At 37.8% G+C, this 21,315-nt stretch overlaps 1 protein-coding gene and 1 long non-coding RNA gene across 6 annotated transcripts in view; both read left to right on the forward strand.

Annotated features, from left to right (window-relative positions):
• Positions 1-21,315, forward strand: part of TEX10 (testis expressed 10) — a 54,548-nt gene that overhangs the window by 1,274 nt on the left and 31,959 nt on the right. For 3 of the 5 annotated variants that reach the window (XM_077784717.2, XM_085571815.1, XM_077784716.2), the window contains 8 exons: positions 2,067-2,255; positions 2,769-3,469; positions 8,876-9,119; positions 10,987-11,099; positions 11,860-12,098; positions 16,476-16,611; positions 19,597-19,772; positions 20,521-20,698. In XM_077784717.2, coding sequence (XP_077640843.1) covers positions 2,076-2,255; positions 2,769-3,469; positions 8,876-9,119; positions 10,987-11,099; positions 11,860-12,098; positions 16,476-16,611; positions 19,597-19,772; positions 20,521-20,698 — 1,967 coding nt within the window. In that variant the 5' untranslated portion in view covers positions 2,067-2,075. The remainder of the gene's footprint in view (positions 1-2,066; positions 2,256-2,768; positions 3,470-8,875; positions 9,120-10,986; positions 11,100-11,859; positions 12,099-16,475; positions 16,612-19,596; positions 19,773-20,520; positions 20,699-21,315) is intronic. The other 2 variants (XM_077784723.2, XM_085571816.1) reach the window with 1 other exon arrangement.
• On the forward strand, positions 3,900-8,471 carry LOC146768344 (uncharacterized). Its single transcript, XR_014952817.1, has 2 exons — positions 3,900-5,189; positions 5,921-8,471. It is a non-coding gene; the product is annotated as an uncharacterized LOC146768344 (long non-coding RNA).

Below are 21,315 nucleotides of genomic sequence, written 5' to 3' on the forward strand. Positions count from 1 at the left end.
GGTGGAATTTCATGTGTTTCAGTGTACAGCCATTGCTCCTCATCCTGTTGCTGGGCTCCCCTGAAAACACTCTGGCACCATCTTCTTGGCACCCATCTTGGAGAAATTTAAATGCAATAATGGAATTCCCTTTCCGTCTTCTGCAGACTAAACAGGCCCAGCTCCCACAGTCTCTCCTTGTAAAATGCAATTTGTGTCAGAGGCAGTTGTTTCTGCAAGAAGTTTCATTGAAATGGTTACATACTTTCATCAGCTGTATACAGTTTTACCTGATGTCTTATTATGTAGCCATTGTGGTGTTTGACCATGGTTTTGGTTTTATAAGGATTTTATCTTCTGGTGTAGCATGGTACGTATGAATTGGAAATGGGTAGGCCTAGATTACCAATTATTCCCAGAATATTTTTGTGAGGTATTTTTTGTGCTGCTTTCAGTAGGAGAAAGGATATTTTACAAGCCTCCTCCTTTAAAAGAACTTAATTGACCTTGTTCATTTTTGTGCACACCTGTATTGTGAAGTTTTTATGCTGATTGGAAGCCAGATATCTACTCTTGTAAAAGCAAGCCTTGTAAATGGAAATAACTTCTACATCAAAAGCTTCTAGCTATTTCTATATATCATGTAGTGAAATTCTTGTAGTTCTTTCCTAAAACAATGCATATGGTAAAAATCAAACATTTATAAAACCATGGTTGTTATAGTTGGACACTAAAGGACCTTTTTCTTTCAGCACCAGGTTCCAAGTTTTTTGAAAGCTTTTGGAGTTGATAGATTACTTACGCCAAATTTGTACTTCAGTTAAAGTGGTCTTGCATATAATTTTTTAACATAGTATGGTATGTGAAAAAGAGAAATTAAATTGTAGTCAAATGTTGGTGTAATCAGTTGTTTATATTGTTTTAAAATAATAGAAAATGACAGCTTGTTTTAAAACATTCTTTAATGATTATTCTGTTGATGTGTATATGAAATACTCTAGTACAGCACAAATTTCAGCTTGAAATCCATTGGGAAAATCAGCTCTAGGAATGATGATCACATCCACCAGAAGAGAATCATTGTTTGAATATATTATTTAGAAATTTCTGGGTTTAGTCAGTTGTATTGTTGGGAGTTTTGGCTTGGGTTTTTCTTGATTCAGTTTTTTGTTGTTTAGGGTTTTTTTGTGGGGAAAGTGGAGGGTGGTTTGTTTGGGGTTTTTTTGAGAGGATTAAATAAAACAATCTGTGGTGTAGTGTGTGTTGGGGCTTTGTCAGTGTGGTTTTTTTTTTTTAACCTGATAGAAGTAAGAGTGCCTCAGTATCAAAACAGCTAGAACAAAGCCAAAAAGCTATTTAGAAGCTTATGGCAGTTTTAATTTGGTTATTGTGCCTCTATTCCAGTATGTTTGTACAGCTTACAAGTATAATGGCTCAGATACCTCATTTCTTAGGCCTTATTAAAAATGTATTTTTCTTCTTTTTTTTTTTTTAGTCTGTAGTTACTCATTTGACCTCTTCTTTTCCCCTACTTCTGGTTATATTAAAATGCTCAGACTGGTATTTTCAGTGTAAGTTTTCCTAGATTTTTTTGTGTCCTTTTGTGGTGAAGGCCTATTTAAACCTACGATTGCACATGTGCAGGCTGTGTGCTGTTAGCAATGGACTTGGTAATCAGCGTACAATTGAAAGGGAATGGTTCGCTGAGCTCCTTGGCTTGACTAGAATTGGGTATGTAAAAAGTTACTCTGTTGGCAGGAACTTTTTAAAACAAAACCAAATCATCAACTTAACTCTCGATAAAGCAGTGGCAGATGCAGATATCTGGATGCTTTTTAATAAAGTAGTTCTCAGAGCAGAGACGGCCAAAGGAGCAGCAGCAGAATGTTTTCTGGACACTGGAAGAACGAACAGCTGCATGGAATCAGTCTGCATGTCTGTTTAGTCTAGCATCTTGTCTCAGGAGTGGACACTCATTTATGCATAGACAAAATAATGAAAACAGTAGCTATTGTTAGGAGGCTGCTGCTCTTTGGTGGAAAAACTACTTTTGTTGTGGTTTTAATCAAATTAAATTCTCTTTGCAGAGAATCAGAATGACTAAAAAAAGAAAACGTCAGGAGGATTTCCAGAAAGTGAAATTAAAAGTTGGGAAAAAAAAGCCTAAACTAGAGAATGCAACTGATACTACCTTCAAAACAAAGGCCATACAAATTCCTGAGCAGCTTAAAGAAGATGGAGTGCTTCCTACACAAAATAGAAAACTTAACATAAAGGTATACTGTGATATTACATTCTGAAATGACTGAAAATTGCTTGCGTTTTATCTAGGTTGACTATGTTTACTGCAATATCTTGTATTTCTCTGCAGGGTGGATTTGTTTTCCTTTGTGTCTTCTGTCTCTTGCAGCTTTCTGCTTAAATGGAGGAAAGCTATTCAGGCTGAGGTTTTGTAGTTCTGCTTTTGAGAACAAGAGTGAGAGGACTTTCCTTTGGTCATCCCTCTGTTGAGTCAGTAGGATTGTGCATAAACTTAAGGATGAGGCCTAAGGACAAGCCATTATATCTTGTTTTCCATGTCACTGAATTCTAATTATTTGTTTATTGTTGTGCTATAAAATGGATACCATGTTCATTCTAAACACATTTTGCTATTGTGAACAGCAGTACATCGCAAGAATATTCTGTATTTTTAAGTGCTTAGGAAAAATATGCAGAAAATACATGGGGGAAGTTTGAACAGCTTAAAATAGTAATGATGACAAGTGTATATGTTTGTTTCCTTCTAGGATCTGCTCTCACAGATGCATCACTATAGTCCTGGGGTTAAGCATAATGCACTTCTTGGACTCAAAGAACTCCTGTCTCAGTATCCCTTTGTAATTGATGCACACTTTTCCAGTATAATAAGTGAGGTGGCAGCTGTGTTTACAGACAAAGATTCCAGTGTCAGAGGAGCAGCTGTTCACCTGCTGCAGTTCTTGGCTTCAAAAATAAGAGCAGAACAGATTGCTCCATTTTTTCCTTTGGTAAGTGCCCATCTCTCTAGTGCCATGACTCATATCAGTGAGGGAATTCAGGAAGATTCATTGAAAGTCTTGGACGTTTTATTGGAAGCATACCCAACTCTTCTTACAGACCGCAGCGTTATATTGTTGAAGAATTTTGTTGAGCTTATTTCTCACCAGCAACTCTCAAAAAGACTGAAAAGCAGGGACAAACTTTTCTGGATGCTCTCTGTTAACCCAAATCGCAGAGTAACTTCTCAGCAGTGGAGGTTAAATGTACTTACCAGGCTCAAGAAGTTTCTGCAAGCAGTGGTAGATGGATCCAGTGATACAGAGGATGAAGGGCTTCAAGAGCAGAAGGACAGCTCTCATTCTGTGAGGCACCCAATATGTGTTAGTTGGAAGCTCCATGCAAATAATCAGCAACATATACAACTGGCTGGTGGCTTACGACCAAAGATCAACTCAACATTTAGACTGAGGTGAGAAAATGTTGACTCGTTTGGGAATTAATTTCAGCTGTGTGATTGCAATTTATTTTTTTTAGTGGGATTGTCCCTTAGCCATATTTTAGGACACTTTGCGTAATTTGTAGTCTTACTGCAGGGGCTTAAAAATACAGCAGATAACTGTATTATGTGTATATCATGAACCTTTCCATTATCAAGTCTTTATTTTATGCTATTAATGATAATTTTGGATTACCAGCTCTATTGGGATATTTTTGGAATGTAAACTGACAGCTTCTTGCAGGATGTCTAAAAGACCTAGGGGCAAGTAGGCAAATTGCTTTATGTGAAACCTAAGCTCATTTGTGATAATGAATTTTACTGAAATTTTGTGCTTTTACCTTCAAGAGTCTATCATAAGCTTAGGAGTCTGTTATCTTTGACTGTAGCTCCTTTTAAAAAAGACAGCAGATCCTTTTTAAAGTGGCAGTGTCTGGTGGTATGAAGTTCTGCTGAGTTTCCAATTCTAGATATTTTGATAACTTCACTGGTTTATATACTCACTGTGGATGAAAGATGTCTTGGCTGAGACATGCTGATGAATATGAAAGTGCAGTGTGCTTAGTCACAGAAAGGTTTGTGTGGGTTTTCAGTAGTACTCTAAACAGATGTGAGCTGAAGTTAAGGGAAAAATAAACAACTGTTTTGATTTCTCTTCCTCCTCTCTGATTCACCCACTAGAGGTGAACCTCCCACCTCACTTTATGGTTCTTTTTGAACATTGCCATCCTCACACACGTTACTATGGATGCTACATACCTGCTGGCAGGAGACCTGGAATGGTGATTTAAAAAATGGAAGCAGTTTAGCTGTTACACAGCTCTGTTCCTGGTAGATACCAAGGTGGTTTGAAGAAAAACCACAATACTTGTTTTACTGCTGAGAAGACAAAGTAAGAGGTATGAAGCAGTTATGCCAAATTCATCTAGGAAGTCAGTGGCAAAAAGGGGTTTAAAACCCACTGCCTACTCCATTACTATGTCTGTCTTACATCTTTGAAGGAATGAAGGACAGAAGAAGAGGTGTTCTTGCTGAAAACCACAGGTTGACCTGAATTGGCAGGTGTTTTCCATCTCTGTCAGGGAGAGACAGATATTCCTACTCTTCTAGAGAGGCAGCATATTACTTTTGGTAGGTATAGGAAACATATTAGGCTAAGTAAGAAGGTCAGCTTATTCTCCTAAAAGTGGTTTTCAGCATAAGTATTCAGTCATGACCAGAAGTATCTGCTGTAAAATTTTAGCTGGCAGCTAGGCTGGTGATGCCCCCTTGAGGCAGGGGAAGGGTTCAGTGCTGAGCACAGAACAGTTCTACTGAGTTCATTTTTGCAGTCAGAAGCACACAGTTGTGGACCACTGTGTATCAGAGGATGCTTGTATTGTGCCCTGGGTGATATGCAGTGTATGATGTACCAGGCCGTGTAATAGCTGAAGATGCATTGTATCCAAGGTCTAGGAAAATAAACTTTACATCTGGTGTCACCTGAATTGGATTCCGCTTTTCTGAGGAGCTAGATTTTGGTGGAACGTCGTGATGTGCTTCTGGTTATAAATACTTACAAAAAGATGTTTGCAAGCATAAGGAGGAGCCAGAAGAATAGAAGGAAACATGGCTAGAATCCAAGGCGAGATTGGCAAAGCAAGCTGATGGCAGCAGAAGAGAAGAATAGAAAGGGAAGGATCATCTGCTGAAGGTACTAAAATGTTCTCATTTTATTGCATTTGTGCATATTTTTGGTGTATTTGTTTTTCACAAGGGTAAAGCTTGTTTTAGTGACTATGTGTGAAGTTTCCAATAGCAAAGAATTGTGGTGGTGGTTTTTGTATTGGCCACTGAAAGAATTTCTAATAATCTAAAGGTGTTTAATTCTGTCACTTGCAACCCCAATTGTTGCCTTTTATGGGCATTCCCAGGCCTGTGCCAGTACTGCAAGGACAGAAATTACTTGTAATAAGAGGTACAATACTCAGTGTGTGAGTGTTTAAAGTCAAATAGTCAAGTCTGTGACTAGCTAAGGATAATGAGTTGACCAAACCATAACTAATTATTTGCAGTGTGTGTGTATTGATGGTCTTCTCACTGATACTGCAAGTAAGTTTCAATTTTGTTGAAAATAGTTCCTTTATCTATTTAATCTTGCGAGCTCATTGGACAGGGCTGACATGTCACTGATAACCTAGTGATTATGGAATGAGATTTTCTGAATCAGTTTGCAGTATTACTGTTTAATAAAAAGGATAGATTCTGTGCTTGGAATGCTGGATGATTCGATGATGTAACTCTTAAGACTTCATTATCTTCTGTTGTATGCTAGATCTTTCTACGGTGTATAAATTAAAAATTGTGGTGTATTAGGAAATTGTTCAAATATGTTCTCTGCATTATGTGCTGACTGTGCTGCTTTTTGCATCAAACTCATTTCAGGTGTGGAAAAACAGCCTTCACAACTCAAATGTGGTGGTACCAAGGCGTGTGTTTTTGGTTTTTTTTTGTTGTGACTGGAAGAGAAACAGTTGAGCTTCAGATTCTGCTGAGAGAGGACAATATGAAGCTGCAGAGAAAAGAAAAAATTACTTGAGAAACTGAAATGGAAGATGAAGCATAGCCAATAAATATGTACATGTACATCAAAGAGAAAAGGAAAATGCAGTTCACTCGGTGTGCTGTGTGTTTGCTGCATTTGGCAGTGCACACAGAAAAGGAGGACAAGTAACCTGGCTTAAACTGCAAGTCATAAAAACTTAACTTCCAAGACATTCCCTGTTTTAAAGAACAGCAAGTTGTTTTTATTTTCTATTTCTTTTATGCTTCCTTGACTTCCCTTTGCTGAATTTCTATTGTCTTCTCACTATCAAAAGGCAGATATTTACACAATTTTTGTTTCGTCCTGCTGTATAAAAATGCTGGCATTTTAAAGAAAAATGGCAGCTTAGGGGGTACACAAATATCTTGCAGCTCCCTTCAACAGGCTTTTATTCTGGTATAAAGGTAATAAGCTTTGCTGTGTTTCCAAGAGTCCCCTACCACTCAAGAGTAGTGATAACAGATATGTGACAGTGCAATTGGCATCAAACCTGCCCAGGTCGAGTGAACCTGTATTGTTAAGTATGCTGTACTAATCAAATAAATGCTGGACAGATTGCTTTAATATTTTGTCATCATCTGTTACTAGCACTTCAATTTTATTTTACACTTTCATTGTTAACCTTGAATATCTTGAATATCTTGAGAAACAGGGGCTTCTTCTGCAGGGGTACATGAAAGCTATGCTAAGTATTCTTACCCCAATGCTTTCAGCAGCTGGAAGGAGTATCCCTTTTGGCATGAATTCTTTCTTTTTCCATTCCTTGTTTCAGAAAAGTACTGAAATAGTTGTGTGTGTGTGTTATACTTCCAGTATGGATTACCAGTTTCTCAGGTTTCATGCACTATTCACTTTTTAACTGGGAGGTTTCTGGGTTCATTAAATAAATTTCTAGAATTCCAGAGTTCTGCTGTAATATCAGGTATTTTTTAGAAAATAAATTACTAAAGACTACTATTTCAGAACTATTCCACCAATTACTGAAATTTCAGACTCTCATCTGAGAGCATAATCCTGTCACAGCATAGCATTTACAGGCCAATCTCACTTTCAATGAGATTATAGTGTTGGTATCAACAGGCTTTAGAATTCATTGTGATTGAAAGTGAAATATGGGATTTGTCTGCTGTATTTGAGATGACTGAGAGTTAAAAAGTCTGAGATAGAACCATTCATCTTAAACTTTCTAGTCTGAAAGAAGGCAGTGTCTACTGCATTACCTGCACTACAGAAATGAAATAAGGCAAAAAAACCTGACAAATAAACCAAATTATATTTATTGGATATGTTAGTTAAAGCTAAGCTTTATAAAGTTTAACATGTTTGATAATTGTAGCAAGTAAAAGTAAAGCAATTTTTTTTTTTTTCTTATGATCAGTTATGTTTCTATTAATCCTTTTTATTTTGGTCTGGAGATCTAAGTTCTCTCCCCCATCTTGCCTTCATTGAAAAATAGCTTGTGTTCATCTCACACTTTGTTTTTATTTTTTTTCCTCCCTGTTCCTTTTATACTTTTTAATACCTGGGTTTGTTTTGATTTAGTAATTTTCTTGATACACTGATATTAAGTAGAAAGAAACTGCAGAATAAAATTTTCTTTTGTTATTTGTATTATAGATGATGGCAACAACATGTAGCTTCATAGAAGGTTATATAGCTAATTGGATAATTTAGAAGTGACTAGGAAAACTGCTTTATATCTTCAATATGAAATTAAAATATTAGTAAACAAAACTTCGGCAGGTCTGTGGAAAGTTTTTCAGTTCCTGTTTTGAGTGAATATGTAAAGAAAAATGACTTGGAGATCATCACTGAAATAGAAGGGAGTTTAGCAGGAGGTTCAGTGTGCTAATCTTATGTGTGTTAGGAAATTAGAATTATAATACGAATTCCCTGCTATTAGGAAACAAAATTATAATGGAAAACAATTTTACAAATTTTACAAACTGTTGCCTTTTTTTTTTAGGAATCTGTACTCCTTAAAATTAACAGGATTCATTCAGGGTTTTAGTTCTTTTGAAGAATCTTCTTTTTAAATTGGATACAAATTGATTGAATTTATCAAGTAGCAGGGTTGGGTCATATATGTTGATTATCCTTTCAGAGACACAAAGTGATTTTTGAGTGGGAAGAGAAAAAGAATTGGTTTTCTTGATTTCTGGCAGATATTATATTAATTTAAACTGTGTCTTAGTTTCTAAAATTTTAAAATTTCATTGTCAGATAGTTTTATGTTTAGTTGCTTTTCTGAATATAATAGCTAGACATTGGGTGAGAACCACAGGTATATTTTTACAGGAACATTTTTTCAACATTTTATATGTAAAACATTGTGTTTGTTATAGTTGGAGATGGTTATTAACTGTAATAAACCTCATGCATTTGATAACACCTTGTAGTCAGCTTCGTTATTTTGCTTTAATGAGCTTAGAAGAGGCTTTTTACTATTTTGTTGTGCTGAACATATTTAATTCTTTCCTGTTGGTTGAAGGTGATAGGATAATGCATATTGCATTTCTACATTTCATGTAACAATGGGGAAAGAAATACTGAAATCTAGGAAGTTATTAAAAGAAGCACACAAACTTGCAGGGAGACCTGGGGAGCAGGTTTGTTGTAGATGGTTTGAGCTCCTTTTTTTTTTCCTTACTGAAATATCTAGCAAGAAAGCTAGCAAATATTTAATGCGTTAAAAAAGTAACTTTTCCAATTATTCAGAAAACAGGAATTACTGTAATCTTCTTTTGAAAGGTGTGATCTTTATATTTTTATGCTTTTTTGCTTTTGTTGTTTAGGTCTCTGACAAGTGTAATGGACAGTGCAGAAAAAGGCCTGTCCTCGGCTGAAAACTTAAAAAGTTTTATTGAGATAATAATTCCATTACTGATTGAGTGCTGGATTGAAGCATCTCCTGCACAATCAGCTCCTATTCTTGGAAACCTTTTGGAATCAGAATCTCAGCAGCTTATGCAGCAAGTTCTTAGCATAATACATTTATTGTGGAAACTCACAAAGCGACATGATGAAACATACAAAATGGTAAGGGAGAAATGATCCTGGCATAATGATGACAGTTCATTTTGTTTTGATAAAAAAATAGTGGTTTGGTGATTTGAAGTACTGAAGATACTTCGTTAAGAGAGAAAAAGCCTAGGTGTTGAGTAGATTTTGAATCTGGATTTTGTTGCCTCTTACTGTAGAAAAAAAATCGTTGAACTGAGCCATGAGTTCAGTAAATAGTCTTCAGGAATCCTCCTTGATTGCAGCGCAAAGGTTTTGAAACTGGAAGTGGTAATGGAGAAGAGCATTTTGTCTCTCAGATAACCTTGAGAATATAAATTGGAACAAATTTATATTTGTGCAATCTGTGTTGCTGTGTTGTGATTGGTAGGGTTGTGAGACATTGAAACAAAAAGGATTTTAGTCAGTATCCTCAGTATCCTTTTTGTCCCAGTTATTTTCTCTGTATTTTACTTATATAACTGAATTGCTTTTTTTGGTAACTTTTGCTGCTTTTCCAAAAATTTTACAAATTGGAGAATTTGGCTATTGACTAGTTGGAAGGAATGTTTTGACAGCTCTTGGTTTTTAACCTGTGTATAGGACTGTGTAGGGCCCTTTGCTAAAGGAAAAGCTACACATGGGATAATGACTGGAAAACATCTGTGGAATCATTGCGTTAGACCAAAGTTACCAAACATACCTAGCTGTGAGGGATGGATTCAGTGTGTCTGAGCAAAGCACACTGTTCCTGTTTTTTCTTCTTCATCTTTTCTAGCGGCCCTCTTGGAAGTGGGGAAAAAACAGGCGCTTGACCTGGTAAATTCCTGTGGCAGCCTAGTGTCCCTGGCCTTTTTCTGTAGGATCCTGGAGAGCTGCCGCCCTTAGCCATAGGGTGCCTGTCTTTTGGTCACATGAATGGCATGCTCCTCTGTCAAGATATGAACTGCTTTGAGTACACACAGTTGGATTATGACCTTAAGTTGTTTGTGCAAAGAAAAAAAAAATCTGCGGTTCATAGAACTTGTCTTTTTGTTTTTGGAGCAAATTTTGGTTTTTGGGACAAATCTTATTTTAGATTAATGGTTTGTTTTGTCTTTATGGTTACCTTTATATACAAAATGCATTCAAATGGCTCAGTTTGAAAATTAAAGGTTTGCTTATTTAATAGCCCTTGGGCTTATAGGCCAAAGTGGTTATTACAGTCACTGTGGAAAACCACTCTGAATATGCTTGTCAGAAAGATATTGATTTTTGAAATAGTTTAATGGCCATTCTCTGCTCTTAATAGTTGAATATCAAAAGATTATTCTGCCTGATCAATTTGATAGCAATGCAGGCTTTTTTAGTAGTGAGTTCTGCTGTTCACTTTGGAATGGTGACTATCTGCTAGCATGCCAAGCAAAATTATTTTAAAATACTGAATCATTTTTCTGTAAGAGTAGCCTCTGCTGGAAAATGTTTTGTCAGTGGGTTTTCAGTCACAAGGATATTAATGACAGGGAATGGTGAAAGAAGTATCAGAATGTTTAACTTGCAACAACTGTCCTGAGTTTTCCATTAAAACACAGAGTCCCCTCTGATTTTAAGAACCCTGATAAATTGATATAAAAGTACTTTCATTCCGATCTGTAGTTCAGATTAGTATTGCATGTATCCACATCAATATGTGCTAAAAATAAAGTGGTTCAGTTAGCAACATGTTGCTCAGCCTTAACTTACAACCTCTTGTTACACTCCCTTGTTTTGTGGATCTTCATGCACATCACTTGAAAGTAAAGATGTATAAACCACTAGGAATGAGAAGCTAAGGTTCCTAGTTTCATTGATTCCAGTAATGAATTTTGGAACATAATTGTCTGGATTGCTACCATGTTTTCTGTCTATCATCTGCTTTCCTTAACAGGAACTATGGCTTCGAATGAATTACCTTGTTGATTTCAAGCACCACTTCATGCGTCATTTTCCTTATTCTTTACAAGATTCAGTAAAGCACAAAAAAAAAGATCCATGCAAAAGGTAAGAGTTAAATTAATGTCACGTAGCAGCTTTTAATTCCATAAGAGAAGTAGGACAAATGTGATTCACATGCTTTACCAAATATTAAATTTTTAATGGTGGAAAATAAAACTTTTTATTGCATATTTCTGTGGAGATGCAGTTGTAGGAAGGTTTAAATTGAGAAGTTTTAGTTGTTCTTTGTAAAATATTGTATAGGAAGCTGTCTGAATAGCATCTAGTAGAAAATGAAGTGCTGCCTTAGGGAAATTAAAGTATTTTATTCAACTGTTGATCTGGAATTTGCATATTGCTAAATGCTAATTTTTTTAGGCTGACTGGTTTCATATTTCTGCAGGTTTTCTTCAGATGACTGCTGAATTACATTAAACTTAATTCAAACATTCTTTTCACTTCCATTTCTCTAGTTGTATTATGAGGTTGGGTGAGGACAGCTAGTAGGGAAGATGGGCAGGGACACTGTGACTGTCCTGTAGGGCAAAGCAGTACTGGTGCAGAAGCTAAACACACATTTCTTCACTATTGAGCTATCAGAACAGATGCGCTAATTCTGTTTTGCTGCAGGCCAGTAGTAACTTGTCTCCTGTCTCAGCACCCAGATGTGAGACTAAATTCATGCTAACGTTGTTCTGAAATTGTTCTGCCCCTTTGCAGTCTATGTAGAACACTGGTGTATGTACTAGGGGTATCAGCTGGTGTCCATTTTTATTTCAAAAATAATTTTTTTAAATCTTTCTGTTCTCCCCCCTCCTCCCCTTAGCAACAGGAACTGTATGAAATCCTCAAACAACATAGACCATCTTTTACTGAATTTAACCTTGTGTGACATAATGGTTTCGTTAGCAAGTGCTTCAACGCTTCAGACGGACTCTGGTTGGCTGGACATGATAAGGAAATTTGTGACAGACACTCTTCAGGATGGCAGCAAGTTGAGTAGCAAGCAAGTGAACAGATTGCTTGGGGTGACTTGGAGACTAATGCAAATACAGCAAAACAAGGGTAAGATGAGTAGTTTCTGGGAAGCAAAATTATGCAGTGACAAATCTTTGAGTTGTTTTAGCATTTTAATGCTGCACTTCACATTCTCAGTTGTTACATCAAAATGTATTTTGTCATAGAGGTAAAATGAATTTCATGGTAATATCCCTGCATGTAGCATTGGAGACTTTATTTTTGGAATGCTGTTAGATTCATACTGTTGATATGCAAAGTATGAATATATTTCTACCTGTTTACTGGTTTTGCTTCTTAAGATACTCTTATAAATGGAAGATTATCTTTATATTGAAGAAGGAACTACTAGGCTGTAGAGAGGCTGTAGAGACTGGTATATTAAGGACTTAATATACCAGTTCTTATTTAAAGTCATTAACGTATAGCTGATAGACTCACTCGAGTACTGTCAGGTGACCATTTTAGTTCTGTGATGATGTGAAATGCCAAGATACTTTTGTTGGAAGCTACTGTTGAGTATTTTCCAAGGTGTTTGATTGGAATCCTTTTTCAAGAGAAAACATTTCCAGTTATGACTTGCAGGACCGGTCCAATTTTCTTTCGTTTCAAGTACTACTTGGTTGTATTCCAAATGAGACCTTGGATATAGAACTTCAAGAAATAACTTTATCAGTAACCAGACAAGTGACAGCAGTCTTTTATGTTTTACCAGTGTGATAGAAATGAATTCCACATCCAAGTAGTTAATAGAAGAGTCCCTAGCAACAGATACAATTGTTAGAGTTGTAAAATGAAAATATGTCAAATGTCCCTCAAATACATTTTGGCAGTTATATTTCCTGCCAAATCCATTTTAATTGGAAATCTGTCTATTCCCATGTCCCCGGTGACAAAGGTAATAGCTACTCTTTCCTGTCAGAACTTCAAATTTAGCTTTGTGTTGAAAATAATAATCCAGAGTCAGAGCCTGTTGCACTACCTGAGCTAAAGCAGAGGAGTTGCTACTCAGGAAAGTAGCTTCCAAGCATTTGTTAGACTGTTAGATCAGATATTTCAGGCCTTTCTTTGTAATTAAATATTGATTTTTTTTTTAACTTTGCAAAATTTCTACCAAGTAGTGGATAATTTAATAATTTTCTGCTGATCCTGTGGAAGTTCAGTGTGAAAGTAGTTATCTCACAAAACTGTGTCTGTTTGTGTGGATGGTTTACCTCACCCCTTCAAGATAATCCTTGTGCAGAACTAAAAACCTGACTAGATGTCAGATTGTAATTAATCTACCATCTGTAGAGGAGATGCAGCCTTTACATACTGGAGCAACAGGAGGCTGGTTCAACTAGGAGAATTGCAAACTCCTGCAGCTGGAGAGGAGCAAGCCCATGCAGCTATACATGCTGGGGGACAACCAGGTGGAAGCAGCTTGGCAGTGAAGGACCAGGGTCCAGGTGGAGCCAGCAATGGGCTCTTGTAACAAAGAAGTTCAGTGGGCTCCTGGGCTGCATTAGGAGCGTTGACAGCAGGTTGAGGGAGGAAATCCTGCCCCTCTACTCTGCACTGGTATGGCCATTCCTGGAGTAGTGTGTCCACTTTGGAGGTCCCTAGTACAAGAGTGGCATGGACATACAGGCGAGAGTCCAGCAAAGGCTGTGAAGATGGTGAAGACACTGGAGCGTCTCACCTGTGAAGAAAGGCTGACTCAACTGGAGATGAGATTTGGGAAGAATCTCATCAATGTATGTAAATACTTACAGGAGGGGTGCAAAGAAGAGGGAGCTAGGCTCTTTTCAGTGGTGCCCAGTGACAGGACAAGCAGCAGGCACAAACTGAAGCAGAGGAGATGCTGTCTGAACATGGGGAACACCCTTTTCACTGGAAGGATGACCAAGGCACAGGTTGCCCATAGTGATAGTGGAGTCTCCATCCTTGGAAATACTCAGAAGCCATCTGGACGTAGTTGCCAGCAGCCAGATCTAGCTGATCCTGTTTCAAATGCGCTCAGAGTAATTCGTTCCCACTTCAATCTTTATGTGATTCTATGGAAGAAAAACATTCTGTCCTTGACTGGTTTTTTGATAATGCTCTAGAAATTTTGAACTGTGTTTTGTTAGATAGGACTGCAAAAATGGTACATACAAAAAAATTTAACTCTTGATGTGTTGAAAGCAATTTGACATTGAGATTAAAGACTGGAAGGGAATGTGTTATTAGAAGACAATGCAAAGTGGAAAATGAGCCATTACAGAAAAAAAAAAAGTTTAGAGCACAATGGAAATCAAAAGAAGGGAAGTTTACATAGAAAAACCAAAAGAGCTAGTGAAAAAGAGATTAAATAAAACCATAGTGAACCTCCTGCGTATTGTCCCCCACAGACATGCTTCCGTTTTTCGGGATTGCCTGTTTTGAGTAGAGATTTATGCTGGGGTGAAATGCACATACCCCGCTGTTTCTGTGAACATGTAAAAGAGCTTGTAGCTCTGTTATCTGAAGATATATGTCCATCGCCTAAGATCAGACTTGAGACCTCTCTGTAGTTAGGAGATCTGCTCCTTTTATAATAGTTTATAATTGTTATAATAGTTTCTTGCATTTCTCAGGTAGGACTTTAACAGCAGCTTGCCTGCTGGTTGTATTTTTGATAAATTTTCTTCGTGCAACAAAAGAGAGCACACTCAGTCACTTGAGAAGGAGGCTTGACATGGGCCAGGTAAAACCAAAGTATTTTAAAACCTCATGAGTTCTTCAGCTGTGTTTTGGGCATCTGTATGATGTGGACCTTTTAAAGTATTACTTTTTAAGAGTACCTTTTAAAATTGCTTCTATTTTTAAATGTGTCCAGTTCACACAAAACAATTCAAATAGTAGGACCTGTTTTACTTAACATGCCACAGAGTTTTAAGGAAGTGAGAATTCTACTCACTTAGAATATTTATTTATTTTTATATTTTTTCAGTTAGCAGTTCATCAATTAGGTATAAATTACACAAAGATGTAATTGTTATTCATTTAAGAATAAGCCAGTGTCCAGTGTTCTGTTTAAAAAATGCTGTCCGAGGTGAATCTTCACCTGAAGAATATATGAATTGAGTAAGCTGATACTCCTGATGCATTGAAAATAATAATATATGTCTTAGTTACATGAAATATTAAAATGTATTTTATTTTTCTGTTGGAAAATGTTAGATTTTAACTTCCAAATGGCTTCTGCTTCATGCTGGCATGTGGCCATGTCATTTAAGTTGATTTTTGTAGTGTGCTTTCTAGTGAGACTCCTTCTATGGTTACTTGAAGTTGAGTATGAGGTTTACAGACCAAGACTGGCTCCTGTCTGGATCCAGAATCATTTTTAGAAAGGAACATTCTTGTCCATCTCAGCAGGCAGAAGTTGCTTTGTTCAGTGTGGAACACAATATTTTATCTGGTTTTGGACTCATAACTTACTAAGACTGATCTGTGTACTTGAATGAAAAGACAGATGTTTCTCAGCTTTGGTTTATGAAGATAATGAAGTGATTGCTGCTACTTAAGTATGGACCACAAGCTCTTCTGTAACAAACCGAGTCAGGTCTCATACCTTTCATGTATTTAAGTTTTCACATACTTCCCTATTCTTTCCAGGCTTGTCTTTTCTGAATTCAGGTATTTTTCTATTATTTGTTTTTTTTTCCATTCGGTGGTTTAGTCTGGTTTCCAAAGAAAATGTTTGGTCTCTTTCTCAGTCTATTACAGTAAGTACTGTGTTTGCTGGCTAATTTTAGCCAATTTGGTTACAGTGGTAAAGCTTTCAAATGTTGTTTTAAGTCTGGTGATAACACATGGAGGATGAGAGCTTCAGAGCAGGAAAGGTTGCAGAGGAGTTAGCAGTTCTTGCTGTGTCTTGCCAGCAGCTTCTTGAGGTATTTATTTTCTGGTTAATTAGCAAGTGTACTTGGAGCCAGCTGGTACAGAGAAAAGGAGAGCTGGTGAGTGTGTGGCAGGGAGAAAGGAATAGTACAGAGAAAACTGAAGGCACTGTGACAGTGAGGTTTTTGGGAGCAGAAGTAAATGAGAACATCAGTCTGAAGTTACTGCAATAGGGGGAAAGGATTGGAAGATAGCTGTGAAAAGCAGGAATTTATTGCTTTTCAGCTACCTTGCAACCTGCCTTCAGGAAGTTCTGAAGTTTTCACTTGCATGTTGTCTCTCTTCTTTTTTGTTTCTTTCCATTTCATTTTTCTTTGTTTCTTTTCTGTTTTCTTTCACAAGCTGCTCAAGAAGTGTTGTTTCAATGGTTTAGAAGTCAGTCCAGATGTTACTTCAAAACATTTTGGTACTTCCCTCTGGAGTACAGTGTAAGCAGTTGTAGATAAAGATCACAGCTCTGTGTGTGTGTGCATGTATAAAATCAGAAGAATAAAAAGTATTACTTCCGATTTTTTTTTCCAGTAGCAACGGAACCCTTGATAAAAGCAGTATATACACTATACCAGCAACGGAATCTGCTCTTTCCAGTTCGTACATTGCTTTTGAAATTTTTTAGCAGAGTTTACCAAAAAGAAGATTTGAGGACACAAAGAATCAGGTAAAAAAAAAAATCATATTGTTTTTTATTTCAAAATAGTGTATTTATCTGGGGAGTGAGAATACTGAATTTATGTGTAGATGTCATAAAACTTCATTCTGTTTTGACACTGTGTCACTGGAATTTGAAAGTTTGTGTGCTCTGTGAAATAGAGATGTCTATCTTAGCATAAGTAGTAGATAGATTTTAATTACATGAATTTTAGCTTGAAGTGCACTGGTACAAGCTTATTGTTACTGAATGTGTGGCAGTCAGTGGAAGTGTCAAGGTCATGAAGCTGTAGCTATGGAGCATATCCATCACTTCAGCCAGAGGTCATGAGCTTATCACTTAGTGCCTTTGTCGGTGTTCTGATAGTGGCTGTATAGCCTTTCTGACTTACCTTCTTCAAGAAAAATACTCTGTTGTTTTGGGGGTGTGGTTCCAAAGAGACTGGGTTTAAGAAGGTGTTCTTGTCCTTCTGGGCTCCTGGTTCATCATGGCATCTATTAGATCGTGGGCAGCTTTTAGATACTTCACTTGCTTCAAATGTAGTCAGGAAGAGATTATACTCTCTATGTAATGTTGTTGCAACAGTTTTTCATTAATCAGGTGTGTCCAGATTGTCTCCAAATCTTAATTTTTCTAGAATGTATTTTTTCAGCAAAGTCATCTAGTTCTAGGGCATAAAAACCTTAAACCACTTGTGGATGTGTATGCATCAGTCCTGGCTGCTTTGGGAACTGCAGCTCCCCTTCAGGTACTGTAAAGCAGCTGTAAGGCTATGGGAAGACCTTCTCTTCTCCAGGCTGTGCAACAGCAGCTCTCTCAGCCTGTCTTCACAGGAGAGGTGCTGTAGACCTCTGATGATCTTCTAGGTCTCCATGGACTTGCTCCAATAGCTCCATGTCCTTATTTCTGGAGACCCAGAGCTGGATGCAGGACTCTAGGTGGGATCTCACCAGAGCAGACTAGAGGAACAGAATCTCCTCCCTCGACCTTCTGCCCACACTTCTTTTGATACAGGCTGGGACACAGTTGACTTTCTGAGGGATGTGATCTGTTTCTGCCACTAAAAAAATCAAACCTCAGGTCTCTCAGAAGTTATGGCATCTGCTAGCACAGTCATGTTTTGGGAAAATTGTTCTCTTCTACAACTTCTTTGCTTTGTTACATCTTCTGTTGTGATAATGTCTGAGTACATGTAATTAGATCTACAACCAGAAATAATCTAGTGCTATACTCCGAACATTATAAAAAGTGTAGGGAATTTGAAAGACTGAGAAAAACACTTGGGAATATTCCATTTTTCTCTTCTGTTCACACAGAGTGAAAAAGAGATATTTTTCATACTAATTAATTTCCCTGAGGTTACATAACCACCATTTTTTGTACCTGAAAGTCTTGAGCATCTCATTCAATTTCATGTATCATATAATCATCTGGAAAGCTTTAAGTTTCTATCTTTAGACATCACAAAGAGCAGTAGTTTTGCTGCTGTTCCTCTTAATCTTCTACATAGATCTGTGATGATTTTTAGTAACAGATGAACAAAATCTCAAAACTTTGCAAAAAAGTATGACTACACTTACATCTGAAAAGACATTTGAAGCCAACATAATATTTGTGTACTGCACTATTCAATTTTTTTCCTTTAGGAGCAAGAGGGGTGTTTTAATTTCTTCAAAATGTGGACTGTTCAGTAGCTCCTGGACATCATTCATATTGTACCATTCAGTTTGACATCGTAGCTCCTTCAGCCCTCCTCTGACTGTTCTCATTCTTCTAATTTATTTTTTTCTCAGAAACTTGTCAAGAATAGTCTAAGAGGAGCAGAATTCACATTGAAGCATTTTTAAGAATTTTTTGTGAATGTGTGTATTTTTTAGGTGTGTTTGATTCAAAGGATAAAGTAGGAGCTTTTGGCCTATTGCTGCCTTGTGGAAAAAAGCCAAATTGACTTATTACATGGTTCAGAATTAAGTTTACTCTTGATGTTTTAGTATATCTTAGCCCCTAATCACGGCATACGTACCATGCACTGTGTGTGTATATTCATATATAGTGTGTGTCTGTGTGTGTGTGTGTGCACATATGCATTTATATACTGGTAAGAGCCTGAAAAGGCTATTCAGCCTCACAATCTGCCTTCAGCGCTGACCTATGTGAGATGCTATAGGAGAAAGACAAGAATTACTTTTACATAATATTCTTAAGCTTCCAACATTTGAAGTCTGTACTTCCTCACTCTGCAGAGCTTCTGTGAGTTTATCACTCAGTGAGTGTCTGTATCATTAGCTTTTCTCATCATGCTTTGGACCAGTCTAAACCAAGAGCAACTGCAGCGTCCTCTGGCAGGGAGTGACAAAGCTCAGCTGTGTCAAGACCCAACTGACTTTTGCTTGTTTAATCCTGGCTCCTTCTAATTTCATTTGATACTAGCATCTGCTTCTTTCTGTGGAAGCCTTATCGAATGTTTTGTTCCTATCCACTGTTTCCATGTCAAGTGATTTGAGACCTCTGACCCCATCTCCAACTCACCCACTTCTAGAGTTTGTTCTTCATGCTTTTCCTGCTGTTGTGTAATTCATCTCTATGCAAGGCCCTCCTCTTGTGTCATGGGTACTTAATTACCTTGGAAAGTTTTTGGTTGACAGGTCTTTGAGAGTGAAATAATCTGTATCATCATTATGCTACTCTTGTTGACATCTTCAAAGACCTACTTTGAACTTCTTGATTTGCAATTGGCAGGTTTTTTTCTTGTGATCATCACTTTAGTAATAAGCTGATGAAATGCTTTTGGTTTCTAATTAATACTTGATTTGATAAGCCAGGCTGACATAGAAATTATAGCCTATGAAAGATAGGATTTAGTCTATACAGTTGTGTCAGTTTGAGCCAGTAAGGAGAAAAACAACTTAGTCAAGAATAGGAAGAGAAGTTTGTGTGGGTTTCTGTTGTTTTATCTTTTTTTTTTCTGCAACTGATTTTTCCGTCTTTCTTTAGAAGTCGAAGTAAAGTTTTATCTCGTTGGTTGGCTGGCTTACCTCAGCAACTGGCTCTGCTTGGCTTGAGGAATCCTGAGCTTTCCAATCAGCTCATTGATATCATTCATTCTGCTGCTTCTCGTTCAAACAAGGAATTGTTGCAAAGTTTACAAGCCACTGCTGCTCGAATATACGGTAAGATTTTGACACTACAGCACGAGGAAGTTTGTCCCTCACCTGGCAGGCAGGTTGCAGTAGGTGGAAAATCCTGTTGTTTTCTTGGTGAACCTAAAGACTGGATGGGGGGCTGGATTGCAGATTGGTTCAGTCCCCTAAAAGTTAAAATGAACCGTGTGTGTCATTTACTAGAGAGTAAAAAGATTGACATCTTCAGTTCAAATTAGTAGAACTTAAATCTAATAGACTGGAAACTTTAGATTTTGTGTGTCTGAGAGTCATAGAACCATTTGAGTTGAAAAATACCTCTCAGGTCCAAGTGGTAACCCAGCACTGCAAAGTGCAACACTAAACTGTGTCCCCAAATGCCATGTGTGTTTTGAACACTTCAGGGGATGGTGATACCACCACTTCCCTGGACAGCTTGAACCAATGCCTGACTACCCTTTCAGTGAAGAAATTTTTCGTACTATCAAATCCAAAAGTCCTCTGATACAACTTAAGGCAATTTCCTCTCATCCTGTCACTTGTTACTTGGAAGAAGAGGCTGACTTACGTGGCAGCAACCTCTTTCAAGGAAATTGTAGAGAGCAAGTCCTGCTTTTCCAAGCCTCCTATTTTCTAGGCTAGTATTGCCTTATTTTTTCCTCCTTTTTTTTCCTCTTTAGTGTTGGTTATAGCATCCTCATGTCAGTGGGTAGCTGAGGTGGTTGGTCAGCGCAGCCGGGGTGTGTGGGGGCGCGTGCTGACCGTGTGTTTGCCGCAGATCCGCTCGAGGGCACGCTGGTGGTGCTGCCGCCCGAGGCGCAGCGGCGCCTGGTGCAGCTGGTGTACTTCCTGCCCTGCCTGCCCGCCAGCCTGCTCGCCTGCCTCAGCCGCTGCTGCATCATGGGCAGGATGTCCTCCGACCTCGCCGCCACCCTCGTCGGCATCCTGCACATGAGGTACCGCGCTCCGTGCTTGGCTCTAGCCAAAAACAACCCCGGGTGGGAATATTTAGTCATGAAGCGTGAACTTGGTGCTCAGTTTGCTCACACAGAATCAATATAACGTGCAGGAACTGATTGTGTGGTTGGCCTGTGTCTTTACACTGATTTTCTACAGTACATGTTGAGAAAATCATTCTACTGTTTAGGTTGGAAAAGACCTTTAAGTCTGAGTCCAGCTGTTAATCCAGCACTGCTAAGTCCACCACTAAACCATGTTTTTAAGTGCCATATTCATCTATTCATCCATATTATCTTACTGTCTTTGTATATATTAATGAAGTCTGCCAAGAATTTTCATCTTGAAATACAAACATTAGTGCCTTTAACACCTGGGTCCTTTCAGTAAGGATGCAAAGCAGCATTAGTCTGCCTCCTACAAGATCTATAAGGCTGCACAATATTGAGCACCTTCTACCCAGAACATTGTCACCAGTGGTCTCTGTTCTGCCACTAATTGCAGCTTTTCCTTGTGAATGCGTCAACCTGACACAGCTGAAAGTGAAAAACAACCAACCAGTTTTTCTCATGTTCTGCTTTCTTTCAGCTCACTTTTTCTCCAGTTACCATACCTA

Source organism: Lonchura striata, chromosome 2 (genome assembly GCF_050655825.1).
Source record: "Lonchura striata isolate lonStrDom1 chromosome 2, ASM5065582v1, whole genome shotgun sequence".
Classification (NCBI taxonomy): Eukaryota; Metazoa; Chordata; class Aves; order Passeriformes; family Estrildidae; genus Lonchura; species Lonchura striata.